Source organism: Pongo abelii, chromosome 2, assembly GCF_028885655.2.
Source record: "Pongo abelii isolate AG06213 chromosome 2, NHGRI_mPonAbe1-v2.0_pri, whole genome shotgun sequence".
Classification (NCBI taxonomy): Eukaryota; Metazoa; Chordata; class Mammalia; order Primates; family Hominidae; genus Pongo; species Pongo abelii.
In genome coordinates, this window is record NC_085928.1 from 105922652 (window position 1) to 105935084 (window position 12433).

Sequence of the window (12433 nt, forward strand, 5' to 3'; positions counted from 1 at the left end):
AGCTTTTTACAAGCAAGGAACCACCAATGATCAGTGTTCCTAGAAGTCCTCCCCTCCTTAGACAGGTTTCTGTTCCGTTCGCCCAGGAAATGCCCATGAACTTGGTCTCCTCTGCTTGATGCTGCCTCACCCTACACGTCCCCAAGGCTCATCTTCTGGATGAGGTGTGATGACTGTGGTATCTCCCTAGGGCGTCTGTGAGGAAATGACATACGAGGAAATTCAGGATAATTATCCACTGGAGTTCGCCCTGCGGGACCAGGACAAGTACCGGTACCGGTACCCTAAAGGGGAGGTAGGTGGGATTTGGGGCTTAGTCCCAGCCACCTACTGCCCGCCTGGGAGTACCACCTGTGGCTGAGGGCCTGTGGGGCTCTGCAGGGGCTGCGTAGGTAGCAGAAGGGGCCTGGTCTCAGAGGCCTGCCAGCCTGGGCGTGTGGTTCATCTCCACCCCTTCCCAGCTATGCAGCCCAGGCCTTAGTCCCTTCCTCAGGTGCGGGGTGGGCAGTGCCATGTAGGGCAGGCCTTCAACCCGGAGACCTTTGGCTCCCTGCTCTCCATTCTTGTCTTTCCCCTTCCCAGGGGTGGAGAATTCTGAAGGGCAGGGCCTGAGGTGGGGGGTCTGCGGAGTTAGGCTTTCCTGGGACCCCTGTAGACAGTGCGCGATCCCCTGGCATTCCCAGGCCAGCTCCTTTCCCAGGGAGTTGTCAGCCCTTTCCGGGGCGCTCAAATGGCTGGGGAGTTGGGGAAACCATGGCAGGCCTGGGACTCGGGTCTCAGCTCACTCGCATCCCTGTCTCGGGCCTCATCCTTCCTTTGGATGCTTCCTCTTGTCACAGGCTGAGCCCATCCTGTCCTTCCTGTGGCCCCAGGCACCACCCCCAGCCCTGGCACCAGACCCAGGGAGACCTTCCACACATGAGTTGGCTACCACAAGCCACTGCACTTGTCACCTTCTCTGACACAGGTCAGCCCAGGCCCCAGGTCAGAAACTGAGGGTCACCTTTGACTGAGGCATCTCCTTCCACTTCCAGGAGGTGGCCTGGGGCAGGGGCCAAATAAAAATACCCCCCATCAACACACATATGTACACATATATATACACATGTAGAAGCACCTCCACCCAGAAGCCAGGCTGACAGGTCTCCACACTGTACCATCCTCAGGATAGTATAGCTCTTGGGAACATTAATTATTCACCACATTATGTTGTGAGAACAAGTTCAGATTTAGAACCAACCCAGATAACGGTCAGGAGAAACAAAGCAGCTGGCTGCTCAAACTTGAGAATACAGTGAAGAGAACTGGTTGAGAAATTCATGTTACCAAAAGAACTGATCTAGGATTTTCTCAGAACTACCAGGAACTGGCACAAATCAGCGTGTCATTTTTGCTTCCTAATGAAAGCTCGGGGCACATTCAGTTCTGACTGCTGGAGGCCATTTTTGAAGGACCACTCATTGTGTGCAGAAGGATGAAACTGATGAAAATCTCTAAACCTGCCAGGTTGAGAGGCCCAGCAGGGGCCTAAACCGTACATCACGGCAGGCATGGGGGAAGATACTGGGCAGGTAGACTGAGGATAGTTCCTGGGGACCCCAGCTGTTTCTCACGAGTCGCACTCCAGAAAGTTCCAGGTCTTTGCTTTCTTCCCCTTCGCTCTTGTCGGTGCACTCTGTTTGCTGTGGGCTGGAAGTAGGCGAAGTCTTCTCCACCAGTCACATGAATTCCATAGCTGAGGATTCAGTGAAGAGCCCCATGGGTCGGCACTGAGGTGGACCCTGGGATGGAGCCTGAGGCCTAGCTCTGCGCTCTCAATCCTACCAGGACCTGGCCCTGACATGGGAGAGGTGGCCCCTTTCCTCAGCTGCCCATCCCCATGGCCTCAGAAGGCTAGGCTAGAGGAGGCCCAGCCACAGCTTCCCAGAATGGTGAGCAGCTGCAGGAGTGGAAGGTGGCCCAGTGTCCAGGATGTGTCTGTCCCTCCCCCGGAGCCAGGCCTGAGGGACACCTCTCTACTTGCCCTTGCAGTCCTACGAGGACCTGGTCCAGAGACTGGAGCCTGTCATCATGGAGCTGGAGAGGCAAGAGAATGTGCTGGTCATCTGCCACCAGGCTGTGATGCGCTGCCTGCTGGCCTACTTCCTCGACAAGGCAGCAGGTGCAGGCTGTGCCCTGGGGGAGGTGGGAGGGTTGTGTGAGAAGGTAGGCACTGTCACCAGGCATTTCTGGTGTGCTAGCCATCCCCCTCTGTGTCTACAGAACAGCTGCCCTACCTCAAGTGTCCACTGCACACAGTCCTGAAGCTGACCCCTGTGGCATATGGTAAGGAAGCTTCCTGCACATTGACCATGGGTAGCCATGACCTTGGATCTCTGCACAGTTTCATGATTTTCTGCAGATTCCTTGAAAATTGTGTTAGGAGCCCATTCCTCCACCTACTACCCCACTACCTTTCCCAACTTGCTTTTTTACTTTGAGACGGAGTCTCGCTCTGTCACCCAGGCTGGAGTGTAATGGCGTGATCTAGGCTCACTGCAACCTCCACCCCGGGTTCACATGATTCTCTTGCCTCCGCTTCCCAAGTAGCTAGGATTACAGGCGCCTGCTACCATGCCCAGCTAATTTTTGTATTTTTAGTAGAGACAGAGTTTCACCATGTTGTCAGGCTGGTCTCGAACTCCTGACCTTAGGTGATCTACCTGCCTCGGCCTCCCAAAGTGCTGGGATTACAGGCATGAGCTACCATCATGAGCTACCATCTGCGGCCCTAATTTGCTTTTAAAAAGTTTGTTGTGGGGCCGGGTGCGGTGGCTCACGCCTGTAATCCCAGCACTTTGGGAGGCCGAGGTGGGTGGATCACGAGGTCAGGAGATTGAGACCCTCCTGGCTAACATGGTGAAACCCTGTCTCTACTAAAAATACAAAAAAATTAGTCGGGCATGGTGGTGGGCGCCTGTAGTCCCAGCTACTTGGGAGGCTGAGGCAGGAGAGTGGCGTGAACCCGGGAGGCGGAGCTTGCAGTGAGCCGAGATCGCGCCACTGCACTCCAGCCTGGGCAACAGACTGAGATTCTGTCTCAAAAAAAAAAAAAGTTTGTTGTGAAAAAGTTTATGTGGCCACAGAAGACCTCCCCAGTGACTTTGCTTACCCATTGCCTACCTGCATGAGGGGCTTTTCTACTGATTTTTCTAAACCCCCACAAGGCCCCATGGTCCTCAGGGCCTGGACTTTATTCTGGGTGCAGGGCAGTGTGAGTCCCACTCCTGCCTCTTGCTATACCAGCAGAGACCTCAGGCAACTTCTTCATCTCTCAGGTCTTAGCTCTTCACCTTTAACACAGGTGCTCTTGGGGGAAATGGCTGTGAAGCCCAGTGGCAGCTGATGTCACTCCAGTGTGTGACAATGGCCTCATCCCTCATTGCACTGTGCACCTGGCAGGCGGTTGACTGGGCCTTGCATGGTAGAGTTGGAATGTGGGTGGTTTGGGGGCCCTGAAGACTTTGAGAGTCAGTGACCTCAACTTAGGCCTGCTGTTCCCCTGATCCCTCTCGGTCCTGGGGTTGGGGAGCCTGGGGCCTCTGTGTGGCCCTGTCTGGGCCGTCACATACAGATATGCGTGGGTCTGACAGGGTGTCTCGTCCTTCCGGGGCTCCCCAGAGCTGCCTAAAGTGGAAGAACAAGTGAGGCTGAGATGGCTGCTCCATTCCACACGCCCAGACCCCCCTCCAAGAGAAGTTTCTAGCTTCTGCAGCTCAGCTGCCTTTCGGGAGTGGGGATGGATTTGCATCTTCCCTTTGGCAGGTTGTAAAGTGGAGTCCATATTCCTGAACGTGGCTGCTGTGAACACACACCGGGACAGGCCTCAGGTAGCAGTGGGGTCACTGCTGGGGTAGCGGGGTGTTCCTGACGTGGGGGTATCCAGGCTGCACATCCTCCAGGGCCAGGCCCAGCTGGGGCACCTGCCAGAGGGAGCTTGAGTCTTCTGCCAAGACTGTTGTCCCATCAGCAGGGCGGGGCCCTGGCTCTGGGTGGGGCCTGCATCAGGCCTTCCCAAGGCACCTGCCCTGGGGATGGGGAAATCCCTGACTCTGGGCCACCAGGCTCAGGAGTGCCTGAGCTTGGGTGTGGTTGGACCCCCAGGACTTGAGGAGGCACAGGGCTCCCAAGCAGCTCCTTGGAGTTCTAAGTCAAGGGGGCCCTTGGGCTCAGTGAGAATGAGGCTGGAGGCTAAGAATGAGGCTTCTGGCTTTCAGAGGGCAGGTGGGCACTCTTCCGACTCCCCATCCCTGCAGCTGAGGCCTCATGAGCCGCTTTCCTAACCCCAGCACCTTTAAGAATTAAAATGGGATCATGCACTTTTGGTGAAAGGGCCATGCAGATGCTGAAGGGGCCTGAGCATGGGGTGGAGACCTTGGTCCAGAAGAGCAGTCTGTGCTCCCCAAGTGCCTTGTGGAAGGTAGAAGCTCCTCAGAGTGTAGCTCAGAACCACTCTTGGTCCCATGTGGGGTCCCTCCACAATGTTGGCTCCCTCTCTCACTGGGGCCAAGGATGGGACCTACACTTCTGGGAGCCCTGGTCCCAGTTCCTGGAGGCCACTGCACGGAGAAGGCTCTTGGGCCTCAGTCATGCCTGTTGCCATCCATGATGGGGCCTGCTTGGGCTCTGGGTCCCTGCTGAGGGTGCACGCCTTGGGCTGGTCCAGGACATCTGGCCTTGGACCTCACAGCACAGGTGTGTAGATGTGTCCTGTCCCTTCCCAACACCACTGTCCTCAAGCGGGACCAGTTTCCCTGCAGGCCTCTCTTCCCGTTGCTCTGATAGTCCGTGCATGTCTTGGCCAAGTTCAGCCCAGGCCCAATTTAGTACCCACAAGTCACAGGGGAAGGCACCTCCCAACGGGCATCCTTTGGGCCAAGGAAGGCCCAGATGGCACTGGGCCCCCAGCGCTGACAGAGTGATGGTAAGAGAGGCCCCTGGGCTGGCAGGGTGATGGTAAGAGAGGTCCCTGGGCCTGGCAGCCCTTGGGAGCTGACCCTGCCAGTCCATCATCATAGTGTGGATGGCGGTCACTCTGCCCACTATGGGTGGGTGCTTCTGAGAGGCAAACCACTACTAACCCCAGGTTCCCGGATGGCTCCCTTCTGGCCCATCTGTTGGGGCAGGCTGTGGTGGAAAAGGGGCGCCTCAGGAAGCCTGCCCAGCAATAAGAATCATACCTGCCCCTACAATACCAGGGGCCGGTCCTATGAGCCCAGGCTGTGGGCCATGGGGGCCATGTCTCTCTCCCTGCAGATCTGGGCATGTCATATTGCATGGGGCAGCAGCTCAGGTCATCAGTGACCTGCTCCTGCAGGTGATGGTTCTGGGGCTTACAGCTGGGAGGAGGGGCCACCAGGCTCTGGGGCACATAAGACAGCCTCAGAGAGCTAAGGGAAGTTTCAGATTCCCTCTTCCTCAGGCCTGAGACTCCCTGAGCCCAACAGGCCAAGGATGGGACTGAGCTCTGCAGTTTGGTGGGGGCCGTCTATAGCTGAGGGCTTCAGGAGTCCCTGTACCCCAGTTCTGAGGGGACAGACCAGGCTGCAGACCAGGAAATGCCCATAGGCTTCTGGGGCACCTCTGACACCTGCGTGCCAACACTTTAAACCAGGAAGGAGGCACCCCCGGGAGTTGAACCCCTTCCCTGCCCCACAGATGAGGATAAAATCCCCAAGCCAGGGATTCCTCCTCAATTGACCCAGCCCTGAGATAGGAGGTGGGAGCGGACTTGCTTTGGGTATTGCCTGACCTGGCTGCAGTGGAGCAGGAAACGAGGTGGCATCCTCCACCGCACCTTTGTTCTATTGTCCATCCACCTGCTGTGTGGCACGAAGCTCTTGGCCATGTATTCTTAGGGAAGCTTGTGGTCTAGAGTCTTGCGGCTGTGGCTGCTACAGTGAGAATGTGAAGCCTGATGAACCCACAGTGATGAGGAAGGCAGACAGCAGGCATCTCATCTATTCCTGCCATGGAGTGAACGCTCTGTGTTTTTATTGTACAGAACGTGGACATCTCGAGACCTCCAGAGGAAGCCCTTGTCACGGTGCCTGCTCACCAGTGACCATGTTCATCCACTGTGACCACTAGGCAGGCACTGGTCTCTGCAGAGGGGGTCATTCCAGGCCCTCCAGTGTGTGTGATAGTCACCATGCCATGCAGGGATATTCTTGAAGCCACACATGGCTGGCGGAACCCAGAACCCCCACCCCAGCCCACCTGGCTCTTTGTTGACAGTCGGCGACAAGGTTGTGCATGGCTCCTGACCTGCTGCTAAGAGTCACTTGACCAGACTGCATCTGCATGGGCTGCGCGGAGGTTGCCCAGCCCCAAGTTCTTCCGGCGCAGCTCTTAGGTGTTCACTCTCGCCAGCTCAGTTGGCTTTGTGAAGTGTGAAACCCTACAGTGTGAAAGGAAAGTGCTTGCTGTGATGTTCCTACTGTGGCCCAGCTGCCCAGCATGGACCTGGTGACTCTCCGCAGGGCCTCTACCATCCTCTCCGTAGCCACTTCCTGAGCCAGAGGCCAGGTCTTCATGGGGCCCTGAGCTTCTGCTGCCTCTGGTGAGAGGGAGAGCCCTTCCCATCCTTACCCACCAGGAACTAGAGCCCTAACCACAGCAGATGCTTCCCGGGCAGCCACTGGCCAGGCCCTTGTATCCATGTCACCCTTATTTGTGGGCATTCATGAAAGCAATGCGCTGGCTTCAGCACATTGGATGCACAGAAACGTGTGGGCAGGGGGGGCGGTTGTGGCCGCCCCTCCCCAGTTGTGCATGTACCCGGCTACTTAGGTATGCTTAGGGGAGCTGGTGGCCAGGGGCGCCCCTTCAGGCCTGCTCTCACAGTGAAACCACCTCAAGACAGGGCAGGAAGTTACCTTCCTGGTGCACACACCGAAGTGCTCGAGGGAGAGGCTGCCACCCCCTCTCCCCTTCCCTGGCTGTGGACACTGGCAGCCAGTGGGGAGGCAGCCTCTCGCCTGTTGCTGCCCGTGTCCACACAGGAATGTACACTGGTGGCAGAGACATGCATTTGTCATAAATAATTCAGAAACACTTGTATGGTCCTGTGAAACCTTTCTGGTGTTTGTTGACTTCTGCCTGTGGGCCTGAGGAAGGGAGAAGGCAGAACCCATAGGCAGTCCCTGGGCAAGGGAGGATTTTCCCAGCCGCAGCACAGCCTTCCATTCATGTGCATGTGAGTCTGGTGAAAATGGCCATGTGAAGTCCAGTGTCTATCATGCCCCTGAGTTCTTTTGGTCCCAGAGAGGCAGCCTGGGTAGTCTGTTTACAGCTGGCAAACAGACTGGCTGGCAAGTTGTGGGGCTGGGTCAGAAAGTGTCTGGACTTGTAATCGGGTGCCCTGCTGTCCACAGGTGGACTCTGGGGAAGCCAGGCCCCTGGATATCAAGTCCTTTGTGTCCGGAGCCTTTCCTGGCCTGTGCCTGGAGGGTAGCACATCTTTCCAGCCTCCCAGGGCTTTGCAGCCTGCAGACGCCAGCTGTCCCTGAGAGAAGTTAGCGTCTCTGGCCCTGGCCGGTGGTCTCTCATCCTTGTGTGCTGCTCCGCTAAGAGATGTCCAAGGCAGAGCAGGGGCAAGATCCTTCCAGACTCATCTGTCAGAGCCCCAAGCCCTTTAGACCCAGAGCCCAAGGACCATGCCACTGCCTTTGGGACATTAGGACTGCAGCCTTTGCTTCTGTGTATTTTGGAGTTTTGGTGACTTTTGTCACCTGGACACACTCATTTGTTAGCCATAGTGGGTTCCCTTGGTCAGCAACAGTGCATGTACCTCTGGATGTCACCTGAGGTGAGACCACCGAGGCCTTTTCTCTCTGTGTACAGAGGGGAGTTAGGAGTTGCTGGATTGGATGCATTACAAGGACTGGGGACAGGGCAGAGGGACATCCAGGGATCAGGGCATGAGTGGGGGCAACCCCCCGGCCTCTGCCCTGGCATGGTCTCCACATGGGCCAAGGTGTAGCTGATTGGCTGCCACATTTTGGCCATGCTGGCTGGCGTGCCCATGTTGCAGATATTTTCCCGAGTTCCCCAAAATGGATGGTATTGAATCTCAGCCACATGCAACACTGTGTCCAGCATTCTTTGCAATAAATACTTTTTTAAAAATAATCTCAGGTTGTATTTGGTAGCCAGTTCTCCATTTGTAAAGTGTTTTTTTTTTTCTGGCCTGCTCTGTCGACACCTGGTGTTGTGGTCTTCCTCGCAGGTCTGCGTTGGGATCCTTCATTCAGCTTCCACCCCCATGTTCACTCTCACTGAAGAGGAATCGTGCTGCCCTGGAGTGAGCCCTGGCCTGGCATACATGGGCAGGCGGCCTGGGTCTTCCCTGGGCTGACCTGGGGTATGGGGCCCTTGGCCCTGAACATGAGGCAGATGTGGAGGGGGCGGTGCAGCTGGAGTTGAGCACTGTTAAGGGAAGGATTCTGGGGTCCCTGGGAATGTGGGCTCCAAATGTGGCATTCTCGGGGAGGAGGCCCCGGGAGCTGGGTCAAAGATGTAGTGGCTGCATGAGGCTGTGGGTGACAGCATGCTGACCAGTGTTTTGGTATTTTTTTTTCTTTTTTTTTTGTTTTTTGTTTTTTTGGACACGGAGTTTCGCTCTTGTTGGCCAGGCTGGAGTGCAATGGCACGATCTCGGCTCACCGCAGCCTCCGCCCCGGGTTCAAGCAATTCTCCTGCCTCAGCCTCCCCGAGCAGCTGGGATTACAGGCATGCACCATCATACCCGGCTAATTTTTATATTTTTAGTGGAGACAGGGTTTTTCCATGTTGGTCAGGCTTGCCTCGAACTCCCAACCTCAGGTGATGCACCCGCCTTGGCCTCCCAAAGTGCTGGGATTACAGGCGTGAACCACTGCACCCGGCCTATTCTGGTATTGTCTTTGTCACCTGCATCTGGGGTTGGGAAGGTGGAGACAAGGGGCTGGGTGTTCTCTTTCCCATGCCTCAGAACATCATGGGCTGTCCATACTTCCTGCCCTGGAGCTGGCTTTCCGGGAAATGGGTTGTAGGGGGGCTCCTCTGTGGACAAGATGGGGCGGGGCATTGCCGGGTGCCCACCTGTGCTCCTCCCAGTGTGTCAGGGCAGAGGATGGCTGTGGCTGGGCTGCTTCTGGGTGGTTTGGGGTGGCCAGCAGCTATGTTTTTGCCTTCTCCAACTATGCCAAGGGGTCTGAGGGAGAGGCAGCTTTGCAGGATTCAGGTGGTGACTAACCTCTGCCTGGTGAGAGCTTGGGGGACAGCTTCGGGGTCCTCACCTGTCTCTTGGCACTGAGTTCCTAGGGTGGACACCTGACTCCCTTTGAGGCTTCTCAGCACTTTTGGAAGAAGGTTTTGAAGATTTTAGTAGAAAACAATAAAAGGAATGAAATATAACAATATCAGAGTTTTTCTTCAAGTCCAGTGTTGTACCATAACCTAGAAAGGGCAATTATATTATTATGTTGAATAGCATTTTGGGTTACTGGGAAATAATAGCCATCATATAGGGTCACAGGATATTTGTTTTTTATTTTATTTTATTTTTTTGAGACGGAGTTTCACTCTTGTTGCCCAGGCTGGAGTGCAATGGCGTGATCTCCGCTCACTGCAACCTGCCCCTGCTGAGTTCAAGCAATTCTCCTGCCTCAGCCTCCCAAGTAGCTGGGATTACAAGCACATGCCACCACGCCCAGCTAATTTTGTATTTTTAGTAGCGATGGGGTTTCTCCATGTTGTTCAGGCTTGTCTCGAACTCCCGACCTCAGGTGATCTGCCTGCCTCGGCCTCCCAAAGTGCTGTGATTACAGGCGTGAGCCACTGCACCTGGCTATTTTCATTTCTTCTTATACCAATAAGAATGAGCTTGAAAGGGTCAGATAATATTTGGATAGAATCAAATATTGTTGCAAAAACATAGGTAGGTTTCAGCAATATTGGATTTATATCTAAAAATATATATATATATAATACTTTTTACTTGCAGAGAAGAGTGTTGCCATATTTGGTTTAGACTGATCATTACTGGGTACATTATTGTTAAAACTATTTTATTTTATTTTTGTAAAAATGGGGTCTTGCACCGAACACAGTAGTTCACACCTGTAATCCCAGTGCTTTAAGAGGCCGAGGTGGGAGAATTGCGTGAGCCCAGGAGTTTGAGACCAGCCTGGGGAACATAATGAGACCCTATCTCTACAAAAAAATTTTCAAATGACTAAGTGTGGTGGCACGTGTCTACAGTCCTAGCTACTTGGGAGGCTGAGACGAGAGAATTGCTTAAGCCCAGAAGTTGGAGGTTGCAGTGAGCCGGGATCAGGCCACTGCAACCTGGGCGACAAAATAAGACCCTCTCTTGAAGGCAAAAACAAAAACAGGATCTTGCTCTGTAGCCCTGGCTGGTTATGAACTCATGACTTCAAGCGATCCTCCTGCCTCAGCCTCCTGAGTAGCTGGGATTACAAGCACGTACCACTGTATTGGCAAAACTATTTTATTAAAAGTGAAAAATGAGGTGGGGTTCAGTGGCTCATGGCTGTAATCATTTGAGATTAGCCTGGGCAGCATAATGAGACCTTGTCTCTACAAAAAAATTAAAAACTTAGCTGGACATGGTGGTGTGTGCCTGTAATCCCAGCTACTCGGGAGTCTGAGCAGGGAGGACTGCTTGAGCCCAGTAAGTTGAGGCTGCAGTGAGCTATGATTGTGTCACTGCACTCCAGCATGAATGACAGAGCGAGACTCTGTCTCAAAAAACAGAAAAGTGAAAAATGGCTTTGTGGTAGACCACAAGTAGTATCTGCCACACCTGGCTTGTGGCCACAGGTCTCTTTGGGGAGATTGTGAGGAAAATGCCAGGATGAATCTGTGCTGTTTTTACAGGGCCCTCCTTAAGGGTGCATGCCCCACCTCCTTCAGGGGCCCCTGGGTTTGCAAACTGATTTTTATCTAGAAAATTGGTGAGGGTTTCCTCTCTGTTGCAGTCGAGTCTCTGTCAGTTGGACCTCACACTCTCTTGTTATATAAGTGGGACTCTACTGGCCTCTCCATCTATTTTGGTGCTAGGGGTCTGGTGATCAGGTCCCTATTGCTAAAGATTCCTGCAGGTTGCTAAAGATCCCTCCAGGTCTGACCGTTCAGATAACCTGTAAATCCTGCATTCCCAGTCTCTGCTCCTCTCTCTCCTCTGGCAGCTCAACACTGCTGCTTGACCCTTGTCACCCCAGACTCCTTGTATCTGCACTGAAATCAAGGAGCTGGCTTGGTGCGGTGGTTCACGCCTGTAATTCCAGCACTTTGGAAGGCTGAGGTGAGTGGATCATTTGAGGTCAGGAGTTTGAGACCAGCCTAGCCAACATGGTGAAACCTTGTCTCTACTAAAAACGCAAAAAAATTAGCTGGACCTGGTGGTGCATGCCTATAATCCTAGCTACTGGTGGAGGCTGAGGCAGGAGAATTGCTTGAACTCGGGAGGTGGAGGTTGCGGTGAGCCAAGATCGCGCCACTGCACTCCAGCCTGGGCGACAGAGTGAGACTCCGTCTCAAAAAAAAAAAAGCAATCAAGGAGCCATTTCAACTCTAGTGTCTCCCACTAGAATCCCTAACCTATGGAGAAGAGTGACTATGGTGCTTATTATATACCCCCCACCAATTTATATGTTGAAGTTCTAACTCCTAGTACTTCAGAATGTGACCTTATGTGGAAATAAGGTCATTGCAGATGTAATAAGTTAAGACAAAGTTAGACTGCGGTAGGATGGCCCCTAATCTAATATAACCTAGTGTCTTCAGAGAGAACATTGGCCTGCGAACACCCTGATCTCAGACTTCTAACCCCTGGAACTGTGAGACAATACATTTTCTGTTGTTTTAGACACTCAATTTGTGGGACTTTGTCACGGTAGCCATAGCAAACTAAAACTAAAACTTTTCAAAGATGCACCCCTCAGCAATGAATTTCCCAAGGCTTTGGGGAAAGGAGTATCTTCTGAATCTTCAATCCCTTCAATCCAGGGGATTGGTTAGGGAAAAGATGAGTTGTCCATGGCAAATTCAGTCCAACATTTATTCATTTATATATTTATGTATATATTTATTATTATTATTATTTTATTTTTTTTTTTTTGAGACGGAGTTTCACTCTTGTTTCCCCTCGACTCACCACAACCTCCGCCTCCCGGGTTCAAGCAATTCTCCTGTCTCAGCCTCTGGAGTAGCTGGGACTACAGTCGCCTGCCACCACACCCAGCTAATTTTTTTGTATTTTTAGTAGAGACGGGGTTTCACTGTGTTAGCCAGGATGGTCTTGATCTCCTGACCTTGTGATCTGCCCGCCTCGGCCTCCCAAAGTGCTGGGATTACAGGCATGAGCCACCGCGCCCGGCCGGGATCC

The 12433-nt window shown here is 53.5% G+C and overlaps 1 protein-coding gene across 13 annotated transcripts in view; it reads left to right on the forward strand.

Annotated features, from left to right (window-relative positions):
- PFKFB4 (6-phosphofructo-2-kinase/fructose-2,6-biphosphatase 4) overlaps positions 1-9907 on the forward strand; it is a 43807-nt gene extending 33900 nt beyond the window's left edge. For 5 of the 13 annotated variants that reach the window (XM_009239043.4, XM_009239042.4, XM_054550838.2 and 2 more), the window contains 5 exons: positions 191-295; positions 2032-2161; positions 2263-2325; positions 3805-3869; positions 6044-8172. In XM_009239043.4, the coding sequence (XP_009237318.1) occupies positions 191-295; positions 2032-2161; positions 2263-2325; positions 3805-3869; positions 6044-6103 (423 nt within the window). In that variant the 3' untranslated portion in view covers positions 6104-8172. Of the gene's footprint in view, positions 1-190; positions 296-2031; positions 2162-2262; positions 2326-3804; positions 3870-6043; positions 8173-8269 lie in introns of those variants that run through there. The other 8 variants (XM_054550842.2, XM_054550839.2, XM_054550835.2 and 5 more) reach the window with 7 other exon arrangements.
- Positions 9908-12433: the final 2526 nt, after the last annotated feature.